This window comes from Papio anubis, chromosome 1 (assembly GCF_008728515.1).
Source record: "Papio anubis isolate 15944 chromosome 1, Panubis1.0, whole genome shotgun sequence".
In the NCBI taxonomy this organism is placed as follows: domain Eukaryota; kingdom Metazoa; phylum Chordata; class Mammalia; order Primates; family Cercopithecidae; genus Papio; species Papio anubis.
Window position 1 is genome coordinate 126,964,409 of NC_044976.1, and position 13,277 is coordinate 126,977,685.

Sequence of the window (13,277 nt, forward strand, 5' to 3'; positions counted from 1 at the left end):
ACCAGGATCTCCAGGGGACAGGGTCAGCTAGGGGCAGCTGGGGGCTGGAAGGGCAGCAAGCGGCAGTGGGCCCTGGAAGCTGGCCCTGGAGACACTATGGGGAGCCGGCAAAGGTGCGATGAGGGAAAACACCAAGCCTGAGCATCGCAAGGCCCGAAGAGGCTGATCCATCTGCCTACAGAGGAAAAGCTCAGGTGCTGGGGCAACTTCGTACTCCCCGCAAGGTGAGGCCTGCAGGAGGGCCCCGGCAGGCTACGTGTGGAGCCTCAGAATTCTCCAGCCCTACCCGTTCTCCCTAGGAATGCTCATGGAGCAGCAAGGCAGGTGGCTTGACTGGGGTTCTAGGGGTGAGGGCTAAACTGTTACCAGGCATCTGCATCCTGCCTCTTCAGCTTATGCCGCTCAAAGCTCTTTCCCACCTCTTTCTGGCAGCGAATGTACCTGCAGAGGAGATGTGCGAGTGGAGGTCAGGAGCAGGGGACTGGCAGGGCGCCTTACATGAAGCAGTCCGTTGTGGCTCTGGGGGCCTGGTTTTGCAGGTGGGGGTGGGAACATGTCTCTCCCACCACAGCTTTGTTTGGAGCCATTCTTAAGTGGCTTCCTGGCTGCTGGGCCCAGCTCACTTTTTCTCCTGATAACATCAATTATTTGGTTCCTCTCAGGGGAGGAGCTGAGAGGGGAGAAGCAGCAGATGCTTTTCAAGTCAGGGCTTCTGGAGACAAGGTCCAAACAATCAGGCCTTGTGCAGCTTCCTGGCCAGGCAGAGCAGATGCAGAGGAGGGGGTGGGCCAGCTAGCAGGGAAAAGGAAGCTTTCTTCTTATTCCCTACACCCTCTGCCTAGTCCTCCTCCGGCCCCAAAGGCTAGAAGGGCAGGCCTGTACTGGCTCAGCATCTGCTACATGCTGCCAGCTGCCCCTCCCTGGCTGGCTTCAGTCTCACCACTCTCTCAGCTCAGCGGGGAGGTGGGAAGCCCCTGGGCAGCCTGGAAGAAGGCCCTCACACTCTGAGAAACCTGATCACTTGTCCCAACCCTAAAGCAGGAGAAATTCCTATAAAGTCTAAAGCTGGGGGAAGGAGGTCTGCTCCCTTCTCCCCAGTGGGTGCTGATCACAGGCTTGTCGCAGAGGAAGGACAGCAGCTCAGTGCTACCCACAGGGCTCCTGGCCCCTTTGGTCACCCTCTATTTCAGCACCTACAACCTTGACTTCTGATTATCTCTGGTATCACTGCCCATGCAGTGAGCTGACTGTGAGTAGAGATGGGTATGTATGTGTCTTACCCATAGGGAGCAAGCAGCTCATAAGCATGTGTCGTCCGAAAGACAGACCCAGGGCTCAGCACAGGTCCAGCCAGGCCTGAACTCACCTGTTTCCTTTTTTAAACTCTGCCTCCAGGTACCGAATCCCATCCCGGGCCCCTGGGTGTTCCTTCTTCAGCAAATCCAGGCCATCGATCACTGGTGGGCAAGGTGGGAGTAGGAAAGGACAAAACAGATAAGCTCCGACTGCTGTGACAAGGGGCTCTGGAGGAAGTATCTGAGCTCACCTCAGTACACTCTTCAGGCAGAGAAGGGACCCTGGCTCCAGAGAGGGCTCCCAAAGTTCTCTGAAAATGTGACCTTCCGCCAGCAATATACTTGGCAATTTACCAAGTGCTTTCACATTATATTCACTTACATTTTCTGTTTCTCCCAACTGTCTTGTGAGGCAGAACAGGGATTGTTATGTCCATTTCACAGGTGAAGTGACGGGTTCATAAAGGTGGTAAGACTTGACTAAGGTGACTGTGTATAAACTGGGCCCAAATAAGGTCTCCTAATCCCAAGCCCAGAATCTCCTTTAGCCATACTCTATCTGTCCCCTTATCTCTCCAATGTACTTACCTGTCCTTGGGATGATGACAATGAAGCGGCCACTGGTGGCCAGTTGGCGGATGACAGGGAGATGGTGGCAGAGGGCCTGGGTGTCGGGGACGAGGTAGGGAGACATGGCTGACTGGGCCTTGGGCTGCTGCAGGCTGCCCTCCAGCTGAGACACTTCGAGCTGGTGAGAGAGGGCAGGGTGGGCACAGCTGCGGGGGACCCCTGCAGCCAGGCTGGGGGAAGAGTGGTGCTCAAGGTGGCTCTTATAGGGCTCCTCCTGTTAAGGGGATCAGAGGACCCTTTCTACCAATGGCTTTGGGGGGAAAGTAGACAGAAGTAAGGGTTAAAGAGAAAGGGAGAGACAGAAGTGAAGGCAGAAAGGAGGCACATGGCTGAATGAAGAGTGAGTAGTAAGGAGGGTGATCTGGAAGAAGTGGAGGGACACAGAGGCAACAGAGCAGGGAGACTGCAGCGGAAGGGGGAGACCTGCCAGTAAGGTTGAAGCAAAAGCTCTACCAAGTGCAGAAGAAGCACTTGGGCCCTGATTTCCTACCTGAAGTCGTAGCTGAGCCATGTCTCTCATGAGCCTGTTCCGACGAGCTTCCTCCTGTGCCTATGAGGGAAACAACGAGCTATAAGGAGCTGGGGTACATTCCCTTCTCCAGTCATCAGGAAGACCAAGAGGGTTTCCTGGGGTCTCAGTGTGACCTCATGCAAAGTCACTCTCTAGCACTGCTGCTATATGAGGGGAGGAGAGCCATGGAAGAACAAATATTCTTCTGCTGCACTCTGAACACTTCCATTACCAACCCGAGGCAGGTCATGATGTTCCAGGCCCTGCAGGGGACGGGGAGCAGACAGCCATGTGCCGTTGCCATGCAGGACATCACCTGGCTGTGCCTCAGGATTCAATCTCTGCTCTTCTCAATCTGGTCTCCCCTCCCAGGAGATCCTACCCAAGCACTTCCTCACCTTCTACCCCCATCCACTTGCTAACATCTTCCAAATCCGCAGATTCAGCCCAAGCCTGACCATCCTGAGCTCCAGATCCACACATCCAACTGCCTACTCAGCAGCCCCATCTGCTCCTCAGAACCTGCGTCTCTTCCTCTAGTGTTCCCTAGCCTAGTAAATAAACCACAGTCTGCCCAAGTCAGAAAGTTCAGGGTTGGCTTTGAGTCTTCCCTCTCTCTCAGCCTCAGAAGTTATCAGCTTCCCTGTCCTGTCAATTGTGCCCCCTAAACAGCGTGCAAATCCTCCCACCTCCACTGTGAAACCCCAGTCTAAGCCAACACCTCTCCTTGACTACTGTAACAAACACGTACTGGTCTCTGCCTCTAATTCAATCCCTTTTCTCTACCTACAACCAAGGCAATCTTTTAAAAACCATCTGATGCCCACTATAGCCCTACCTAAGTCTTCTGATCCCTTTCCTCTGTATTCTGGGTAAAGTCCAAATTCCTTAGTGTGGTCTAAAAGATGAGGTTAAGGATGGGGACTTTATCCTGTAAGATACGGGGAGCCACTGAAGACTCTTTTTATTATGCTTTTCTTTTTTTTTTTTTGAGACAGGGTCTCACTCTGTCACTCAGGCTGGAGTGCAGTGCCACAATTCCCGTTTGCTGCTACCTCTGCCTCCCGGGCTCAAATGATCCTCCTGCCTCAGCCCCGCAACTAGCTGAGACTACAGGCACATGCCACCACGCCTGGCTAAGTTTTGTATTTTTTGTAGAGAGTGGGTTTCACCATGTTGCTCAGGCTGGTCTCAAACTCCCGGGACTGAAGCAATCTGCCCGCCTTGGCCTCCCAAAGTGCTGGGATTACCGGTGCGAGCCACAGCGCCTGGCCCACTGAAGACTCTTTGATGACCAAAGTGGCATCATCAAAGTGGTGCTTTAAAATTTTAATCTTGGCCGGGCGCGGTGGCTCACGCCTGTAATCCCAGCACTTTGGGAGGCCGAGGCAGGCGGATCACCTAAGGTCAGGAGTTCGAGAGCAGCCTGGCCAACATGGCAAAACCCTATCTCTACTAAAAATACAAAAATTAGCTTGGCGTGGTGTCGCGTGGCTGTAATCCCAGCTACTTGAGAGGCTGAGGCAGGGAAATTGCTTGAACCTGGACAGCAGAGGTTGCAGTGAGCCGAGACAGAGCCACTGTACTACAACCTGGGCGACAGAGCAAGACTCCATCTCAAAATAAATAAAATAAAATAAAATAATAAAATATTAATGTTGGGGCCAGGCATGGTAGTTCACACCTGTAATCCCAGCATTTTGGGAGGCTGAGGTCAGGAGTTCGAGACCAGCCTGGCCAACATGGTGAAACCCTGACTCTACTAAAAACACAAAAATTGGGGCTGAGCACAGTGGTTCATGCCTGTAATCCCAGCACTTTGGGAGGCTGAGGCGGGTGGATCACGAGGTCAGGAGTTCAAGACCAGCCTGACCAACATGGTGAAATCCTGTCTCTACTAAAAATATAAAAATTAGCCAGTCGTGGTGGCATGTGCCTGTAATCCCAGCTACTCGGAAGGCTGAGGCAGGAGAAGCACTTGAACCCGGGAGGCGGAAGGTGCAGTGAGCCAAGATCATGCCATTGCACTCCAGCCTGCACAACAAGAGCAAAACTCTGTCTCAAAATAAATAAATAAATAAAAATACAAAATTAAAATATAATATTAATCTTGGGGTCAGGCACTGTAGCTCACGCCTGTAATCCCAGCAATATGGGATGCCAAGGCAGGAGGACTGCTTGAGCTCTGGAGTTTGGGACCACCCTCAGCAATACAGCAAGATCATATTTCTACAAAAAATATATATTTTTTTTTTATCTGAAAAATTAATCAAGCCTGTAGTCCTAGCTACTCAGGTGGCTGAGGCAGGGGGACTGCTTGAGCCTAGGAGTTCAAGGCTGCAGTGAGCTATGGTCGTGCCACTGCATTTCAGCCTGGGTCAACAGAGCAAGACCCTGTGTCAAAAAAAGAAAAAAATTCTCATTCTCATCATGAGACAACATCACACAAACCCAAATTGAGGGACACTATGAAATAACTGACCAGTACTCTTCAAAAGTGTCACACCAGGAAAGAGAAGGAAAAACTGAGAACTGTCAGAGATTGCATGAGACCAAGGATACATGACAGTCAAACATACTGTGGGTCCTGGACTGGATTACAAAGAGAAAACACACATTAGTAGGAAGACTAGGGAAAGAGGAATAAAGTCTACAGTTTCTCCAGCCTGGGTGACAGAGCAAGACTCCATCTCAAACAAAAAAAAAAAAAAAGAAGAAGAAGAAAAGAAAAGAAAATGTAGAAAGACAAAGGAACATTCCCAAGGTTGGAAAGTACAGTCAATGGTAGAGCCAGGGCTCTGGAGTTGGACACACTGTGGAGTTCTTATCCTGGCTCTTTCTGCTGCTTTAGAGACTTAGCTTCTCTGTAGGCCAAGTGGGCACTAGGAGTTGTGGGGGCTGTAGTAACTCCACTCTCAACCCCCTGCAGAGTCCTGCACAACAAAGAACTGTCCTGCCCAAAGTGCCAAGAGTGTCCCCTTGAGAAAGTGTAGACGAATGGAAGCAGAAGGCCAGAGCCTAGGTGACAGCCATTTTCTCTTGCTCTCTCTTTTTTTTTTTTTTTTTTTTTTTTTAGGCAGGGTCTCACTGTCACCCAGGTTGGAGGGCTGCGGCAAGATCTTGGCTCACTGCAGCCTCAACCTCCTGGGAGAGTCATTTTCTGACGGGCCCTGTGGGCAAACTGGTAAGCAAGGGAGGCACCACAAACTTTCCCTCTTCCCACTGCAGAACTCAAGCCCATGAGTTGCTTTTAGACTAAAATGGTAATTGTGAAACCCCTTATTCAAGAGAGGGGGATGGGGGCACTTGTGTAAAAGCCCCCCCAGAGAACTAGTGCAGATGAGTGGGATCGGCCTGGACCCAAGAAGAGGGAGCTGTGCTAATCTGAGACTCTGACATCACCAACCCAGCATTTCAAACAGATGTGGGCCTACGTGTTCCTCGGAGGGAAAGCCTACCTTCAGAGGTCCCATCAGCAGGTACTACAGCCCCCGCAACTCCTAGTGCCCACCTGGCCTACAGAGAAGCTAAGTCTCTAAAGCAGCAGAAAGAGCCAGGATAAGAACTCCACAGTGTGTCCAACTCCAGAGCCCTGGCTCTACCATTGACTGCTTTCTGATCTTGGGAATGTTCCTTTGTCTTTCTACATTTTCTTTTCTTTTTTTTTTTTTTTTGAGATGGAGTCTTGCTCTGTCGCCCAGGCTGGAGTGCAGTGGCACGATCATGACCCACTGCAACCTCTGCCTCCCGGGTTCAGGTGATTCTTCTGCCTTAGCCTCCCGAGTAGCTGGGACTACAGGCACCCGCCACCACGCCCAGATATTTTTTGTATTTTTAGTAGAGACGAGGTTTCACCATGTTGGCCAGGCTGGTGTTGAACTCCTGACCTCAAGTGATCCGCCCACCTTGGCCTCCCAAAGTGCTGGGATTATAGGCGTGAGTCACAGCGCCCAGCCTACAGTTTCTTATCTATAAAATGGAGAATGCAAACACCTACCTCACTGGGCTGCTGCAAGGGTTAAATGAGATATCACATGCAAACCAGGCTGTGCAGAGAGAAAGCTCATGATAAACGGGACGACAACACTCCTCTGACTGGGGATAAGCCCTTCGGGGTAAAAGCCTGTGACTCAAGCAGAGGAGGAGGCAGCCCCAGCAAGCAACATGGCCTGTATCTAGCTTGGCCTGTGGAGTCTAGCACCACATGAGAAGGGCTTGCAGGTACTCCCTGCCCCCCACAGGAGGAGTGTCTTCAGGAGCTTTAGGCTGGAGGAAATGCCTGCAAAAACTAACATTTTTTGAAGCCGTCTAACTTCCCCATAATTATTTTTGTAACCCCCCCACCCCCGCTGCCCCATGTCTTCCCCTATGGACTAGCAATAAAAGCCTTAACACAAAAGGTTTGTTTTTAACAAAATGTGCTTGTTTATAAGACAGTAAGGAAGGGAGTTTCTGGGGAGCTTTTGCCCCTTTCCAGCCAAGCAGAATGCCCACAAGAAATGGCACTCAGACAGGGTGGGGAAGCTGCTGGCCCTGGGACGGGTGGAAAGGAAGAATGTGGAGGAGGGGATTGGCTTGAGATGAAGAAGAAACCCTGAGGGGTTGCTGAGACACATCATACTTCTTGTGCCACACACTAACACCCCAAATGTACTGGTGCCACTTAGCTCAGGGTGGTGTATTGGGAAACATGCCCAGAGCTGTGCAGGCCCCACTGTGAAAACCAGATTGCTGCCCACAAGAGAAAGGACGGTCTTGTTCACTGCTGTAACCCCAGTGCCTAGAATACTGTCATGTCTGGCACAAAGTGGGTTCTTGATAAATATTCGTGGAATGAATTACTGGATGGAAAAGAGGTAACACAGGCCACTTTCCATCCTTTGGGGCCCCTGTGGGATGGGACCATGTCTGGGATGGGAAGGTTCCTTCACGGCCCCTTATACCAGGAGCCCTCCACTCCCTTCTGTTCCTCAGTCTTTATCCCTCTTAAATGAAAGGGAATAGACGGAACATTTGCTAAGCACACACATACCCTGTAAGACAATGTGCAAGGCACCTCATATCCACTATTATTCCATCTTCAAAAAACTCCATAAAGTGGATTCTATTTGTTCCCACATAACTGACAAGGAAACTGGCTTGGTGGGGTTAAGTGACTTGATCAATTCATAGACTAAGAGGTGACAGAGATGGCCTCAACTCCAGGTCAGTCTGGGTACAGGTCTTGAGCTAGGCAGCCTCTGCTCAAAGCCCCTCTCAGACCAGGCGTGGTGGCTCACGCCTGTAATCCCAGTAGTTTGGGAGGCCAAGGCAAGCAGATCACAAGGTCAAGAGATCAAGACCATCCTGGCCAACATGGTGAAACCCCGTCTCTACTAAAAATACAAAAATTAGCTGGGCGTGGTGGCGCACACCTGTAGTCCCAGCTACTCGGGAGGCTGAGGTAGGAGAATCGCTTGAACCTGGGAGCCGGAGGTTGCAGTGAGCTGAGACCACGCCACTGCACTCCAGCCTGGCGACAGAGCAAAACTCTGTCTCAAAAAAAAAAGCCCCCTCTCAGACCCTGTCTATCAGTCCTATCCCTTAGTCCCTCCCAGGCCTCCCTCCCAGCCTTCCCTCCCCTCTTCCTAGGCATGTTACTAATGTCCTTCAGATGGAGACCACCAGTGGGTCTGAGCCTCTTGCCCTGGTTTCTCAGTAAGCCCAATGGGAGCATAGCTGACGGGGAGGGGAAGGCCTGACTCACCATTCGGAACTGTGCCTGGGCCTGCTGCAGCAGGCTCTCCTGCTCAGACTGGGCAATGCTGACGAAGATGCCAACCTCTGGGTTGAACTGCAGGATGCTGCCTTGCAGGCGGGCGATGAAATGACCAAAGCTGCGGATGCAGCAGATGCGCACCACTGACTGTGGGGAGATACAGGAGCCCAGCGCCGCTGAGCAGGGCCCTCTAGACCCACCCTGCCCTCCAGGACCCCCCACTTCCTCCCTCCCACCTCCCTGCTGGCCCAGCCACCTCAGCAACGAGGGCTCTAGGGGAAGACTTGCGGTCTATGGGGTGGAAAGGAGAAACACTAAGACCCAGAGCCTCTAACTGCCAGAAAACGAGTGGGTACAGCAAGGAAACTCCTAGGAGAACCAGAGAACCAGGACTTGGGCTAAGAAACAAGAGCAAAGGGCACTGGGCTGGAAGTGAGGAGACCTGGATTCTAAGCCATCTCTCTCCTAATGCTTCTCACATGCTCCAGGAGACCAAACTAGACCACATTTTCCAATTTTTTGGGGACAGAATCTCGCTTTGTCACCCAGTCTGGAGTGCAGTGGTGTGATTACAGCTCACTGCAGCCTCTACCTCCTGGGCTCAAGCCATCCTCCTGCCTCGGCCCCCGAGTAGTTGGGACTACAGGCGCGCACCGCCATGCCCAGCTAATTTTCGTATTTTTTGACAGAAATGAGGTCCTGCCATATTGCCCAGGCTGTTCTTAAACTCCTGAGCTCAAGGGATCCACCTGCCTTGGCCCAAAGTGCTGGGATTACAGAGGTGAGCCATTACACCTGGCCCCAACTTATTTTTGTGGTCAGTAAAACTCTTCTTCCCTCTCAAATAAAAATCTTATGTAGAAGTCTAAAATATAAACCAGAGCCAAGCAGCTCTGGTTGGAGAGGAAGCAGCCAGGTGGTTCGTGTATGCCAGGACCGGGTGGCATACACCACTTGGCTTCCCTCTGCTGCCCCCAAATGGCCCATGTGGTGATGGAGATTTAAGGGTGAAAGTTGCTGGACTAAGGGGGCAGCACATTCCCTTCCAGCTCTAACTTTCTATGATTGTTTGATGTTCAGCTCAGAGCAGGCTGGGCCCAGAGTTAGAAAAGAGACTGATAAAGATTTCAAAGCCCTAATAACTATTTGTTCTGCCCTTTACAGAAGGCAGAGAAAGGAGGGGGGTGGTTGTTCTACAACAGTAGAAACTAAGAATGGCAGACCTTTAGAAGGACATCCTGCCAAGGCAGGAAAAAAGCTAAAATGGCTCACTGAATGAAGAAGGAAGCATAGCCTGTAGCCCCAAGGACACTGTCCCTGTCTGGGTGGAAGAGGGCATCCTGCCCCCTCCCTCCCCAGACCTGAACCCCTGTTTGCCGCTGTGTGTGACTGACAAACAGCTGTGGCATAAGAAATGCTATCCTTACCTCCTCTAAGGTGCTGAGCAGGGGCCGATCTGTGTCAAAGTTAAAGCGTCTGTGGGCAGCTCGGAGCGGGGGCAGGTTACGAAGAGCCATGTCCTCCGGGAGCAGAAGGCTAGAGGGGAGGTCAGGCAGTTCACAACCTTCAAGAAGATCTTGGACCTCAGGACACAAGGCCAGGCCTGGGCAGAAGAAGGACACGTAAGACCATCTGTTCTGTGGGAACTCCCAGTCAGAGAGACACAGCCCTTCCCTTTGGGAATTATCAGGCTGATGAGACGATGAGACAGGACATACCCTAGGACAATGGGGAGAGATGGAGGGAGTGAAGGAAAGAGAGATGGACACGTAAGAGCCAGTCAGGCAGAGCAGAGGGGCTCAGGAAGAACAAGGATGGCTCAGGTTAGGAAGGCTTCCTGACAGAAGGGACAATTACATTGGGATGGAAATGAGAGGAGGGGCTCAGGATGAATGAATAGCCCTTGGCAAGTCTTAGGGGGTAGGAGCAGGTGGAGTTTTCCAGCTGGAAGGTGGTAGGAGGAGATGAGCCAGACAAATAAACTTGGTAGATCAAAGTCAATTCTCAATGACCACAGACATCAATGCAACAGCAGCAGCTAGGTCTGGCTCCCAGGGCCCTCTCACTCTGCCCTTACCTTCCCCAGGGAGCACACTCCCTTGCTGACCAGGTCACCTGCCCACAGTGCAGCAGTGTTGGGGTGGGAAACTGGAGAGGCCTAGACCACACAATGACTGCTGTGTGCTAGGGAGGCTGGCAGTGAATCCCATTAACCTCCTTACCCCAATGGCTGGGTTATGGGGAGGCGGGATGGGCTTAGTAGGGCCATTGAGAGAGAAAAGAAAGGAGGGTAGTGCCAGGGACCTACTCACCAGACTCCTGGAGTTCGCCAGCAGCAGGCAACAGATTCAGCAACACAGACAGGCGGTTCCACAGACTTTGAGAGCTCTGGGGAGAGAGAAGGGAGAGGAGGCCTTCAGCCAGAGACAGTGGTGAACAGCGGTGAGCAAGGAAAGCACCACCCTGGAGGATCTGGCCTATGTTCAGAGGCCTATGGGGGTTTGATTTAAAAACTAACAAAAAAAGCCTGGGCAACAAGGCAAAACCTTCTCTCTAAAAAAAAATACAAAAATTAACTGGGCTGGCTGGACATGGTGGTTCATGCCTGTAATCCCAGCACTTTGGAAGGCCAAGGTAGGCGGATCACCTGAGGTCAGGAGTTGGAGACCAGCTTGGCCAATATGATGACACTTCATCTCTACTAAAAACACAAAAAAATTTAGCCGGGCACGGTGGCAAGTGCCTATAATCCCAGCTACTTGGGAGGCTGAGGCAGAAGAATTGCTTGAACCCAGGAGGCGGAGGCTGCAGTGAGCTGAGACTCTGCCATTGCACTCCAGCCTGGGCAATGAGAACGAAACTCCTTCTTGAAAAAAAAAAAAAAAAAATTAGCCAGGCATGGTGGCATGCGCTTGTAGTACCAGCTACTGGGCAGGCTCAGTTGGGAGAATCACTTGAGCCCAGGTTGAGGCTGCAGTGGGAGCTGAGGTACGCCACTGCACTCCAGCCTGGGCAACAGAGTAAAACCTTGTTTCAAAACAAAACAAAAAAAGCCACATTCGGACCGGGCACGGTGGCTCATGCCTGTAATCCCAGCACTTTGGGAGGTTGAGGCAGGCAGATCACTTGAGGTCAAGAGTTTGAGACCAGCCTGGCTGAGCTTTTTCACCAGCTGAATACTTCATGAAAGGAGAAAGCAGGCCGGGCGCGGTGGCTCACGCCTGTAATCCCAGCACTTTGGGAGGCTGAGGCAGGCGGATCATGAGGTCGGGAGATCAAGACCATCCTGGCTAACACAGTGAAACCCCGTCTCTACTAAAAATACAAGAAATTAGCCAGGCGTGGTGGCGCCTGTAATCCCAGCTACTCAGGAGGCTGAGGCAGGAGAATGGTGTGAACCCGGGAGGCGGAGCTTGTAGTGAGCCGACATCGCTCCACTGCACTCCAGCCTGGTTAACAGAGCGAGACTCCATCTCAAAAAAAAAAAAAGGAGAAAGCAGCAAAACCACAAGGACTTTCTGGATCTTGGTAGTAGGAAAAGCCAGGGTGTTAAAGGACGTTGCTTCTCTACGTCTAGCAGTAACCTATCCTTCCAGCCCTGCCATGTGCCCATACTGGAACACCTCTCTGGAGATGTGACTCAGCATCTCCATCTTCAGCACACTTCCCTCAGTGACTAATGACTAACTAACTGTCATCAAACATAAGCACACACCCAAGGGTGCACCTGGCCCTGACCCAAACCCTCTCATCTAGGGACTGGGGCGACCCACAGGGAAGAGAGTCTTCCACAGCAGGGCAGGTATGCCCCTAGAAGAAAACATTGAACAAATGCCTCTGGGAATTAGAAGTTCAAGGCTGACACTCTGAACCTGAGAAGGAAGGGAAAGCTACCATGGCCCCACCCAGCTTCCATGGCAGCCGGCTTGACAAGAGCTCGGTCCTGTTGTGTGACTCTCCTTAAGCTGTTTCCCCTGCCTAGTACATCTTCACAACTCTTGTCAGAAGTTGCCATCTCTTCTGTCGCTATCCTCTACTCAGTGCTCTCTCCCTTCTCTGGATTCTTTGGTATTTATCAAGTTTGGTCCTTGAACACATACTTCTACTGGCATCACTTATAATGGCCGACATTATGCCCAGCTTTGGGGATACAAAGCAAAATTAGCAGCTCACTCATTGTTCCCTGGCCACAGGCTTTGTGAGGGCCAAGACCATGCCTAATCCTTCCCTGTCAAAGCATAAGGGCCCAGCACAGATAGGTGCTTAATTGCTTGGCAATAATTCTTGCCTTGGCCATCTGGGGGGATCCTCAGGCCCCATCCTGGCTCATCCCCTCCTCCAAGACCCTGGGACCTGACAGGGGCAATGGAGTGGACTGACACACCTGTGCACACACGATGATGAGGTCGGGATTGGTCCGAAGCCAGTCCAGGAAGACTTTCACAGCAGGAAGCAGGCCTTCGGCCATCAGGACCTGAAGCTTCTCCTGGATGCTGCGCTCATTCCGACAGGAGCGTCCACTGGACTCACTCCCCTCCGACTCAGAGCCCTCCTCAGAGGCTGGGGAGTGGGTGAATGGAAGAGAAAAAACTAGGATAAACAAGAGACACTTGGCAGCAGGCCTCAGCTCTGTGCAGGGAGCATGCTTCCACCTGGCCTGGGCCCTTCCAAGGAATTCGGAGATGAAAAATCTAGGGAATCACTTACAGGCCGAATCACTTACAGCCCCTTATTCAATTTTTCCAGGCCCACTAACTCTTGTTTTTTAATCTCCTCCAATTCATTTTACCAAGGTTGCTTTTTAAATATGGTACCTTTTAAATATGATTCTTACAGACTCTAGTAATTTGTGATGTTGATCTACAGCTATTCATTCAACCAGGATTTATAAAGTGCCTACTCTGTGCTGGAAGGCAGGGCAGATAATTAGAGGGGAGCTCCAAGGGAGGGAGAAAAGCAAGGGGTACGGTTTTAAAAGAGTTACTTTCAATTCCTAGCTCTTCTACTTTGCAAGTGAGAACACTGGGCAGGTCCCTTCACATCTCTGAGCATCAGCTTCCTCATTTCTGTCATTCACTCAGTC

The 13,277-nt window shown here is 51.5% G+C and overlaps 1 protein-coding gene across 1 annotated transcript in view; it reads right to left on the reverse strand.

Annotated features, from left to right (window-relative positions):
• SMG5 (SMG5 nonsense mediated mRNA decay factor) overlaps positions 1 to 13,277 on the reverse strand; it is a 35,827-nt gene that overhangs the window by 1,851 nt on the left and 20,699 nt on the right. The window contains exons 13-20 of the mRNA XM_021924807.2: positions 12,579 to 12,754; positions 10,507 to 10,582; positions 9,622 to 9,797; positions 8,183 to 8,341; positions 2,416 to 2,475; positions 1,884 to 2,043; positions 1,367 to 1,457; positions 367 to 441 (exon numbers count right to left, since the gene is read on the reverse strand). Of these exons, the coding sequence (XP_021780499.2) occupies positions 367 to 441; positions 1,367 to 1,457; positions 1,884 to 2,043; positions 2,416 to 2,475; positions 8,183 to 8,341; positions 9,622 to 9,797; positions 10,507 to 10,582; positions 12,579 to 12,754 (973 nt within the window). The remainder of the gene's footprint in view (positions 1 to 366; positions 442 to 1,366; positions 1,458 to 1,883; positions 2,044 to 2,415; positions 2,476 to 8,182; positions 8,342 to 9,621; positions 9,798 to 10,506; positions 10,583 to 12,578; positions 12,755 to 13,277) is intronic.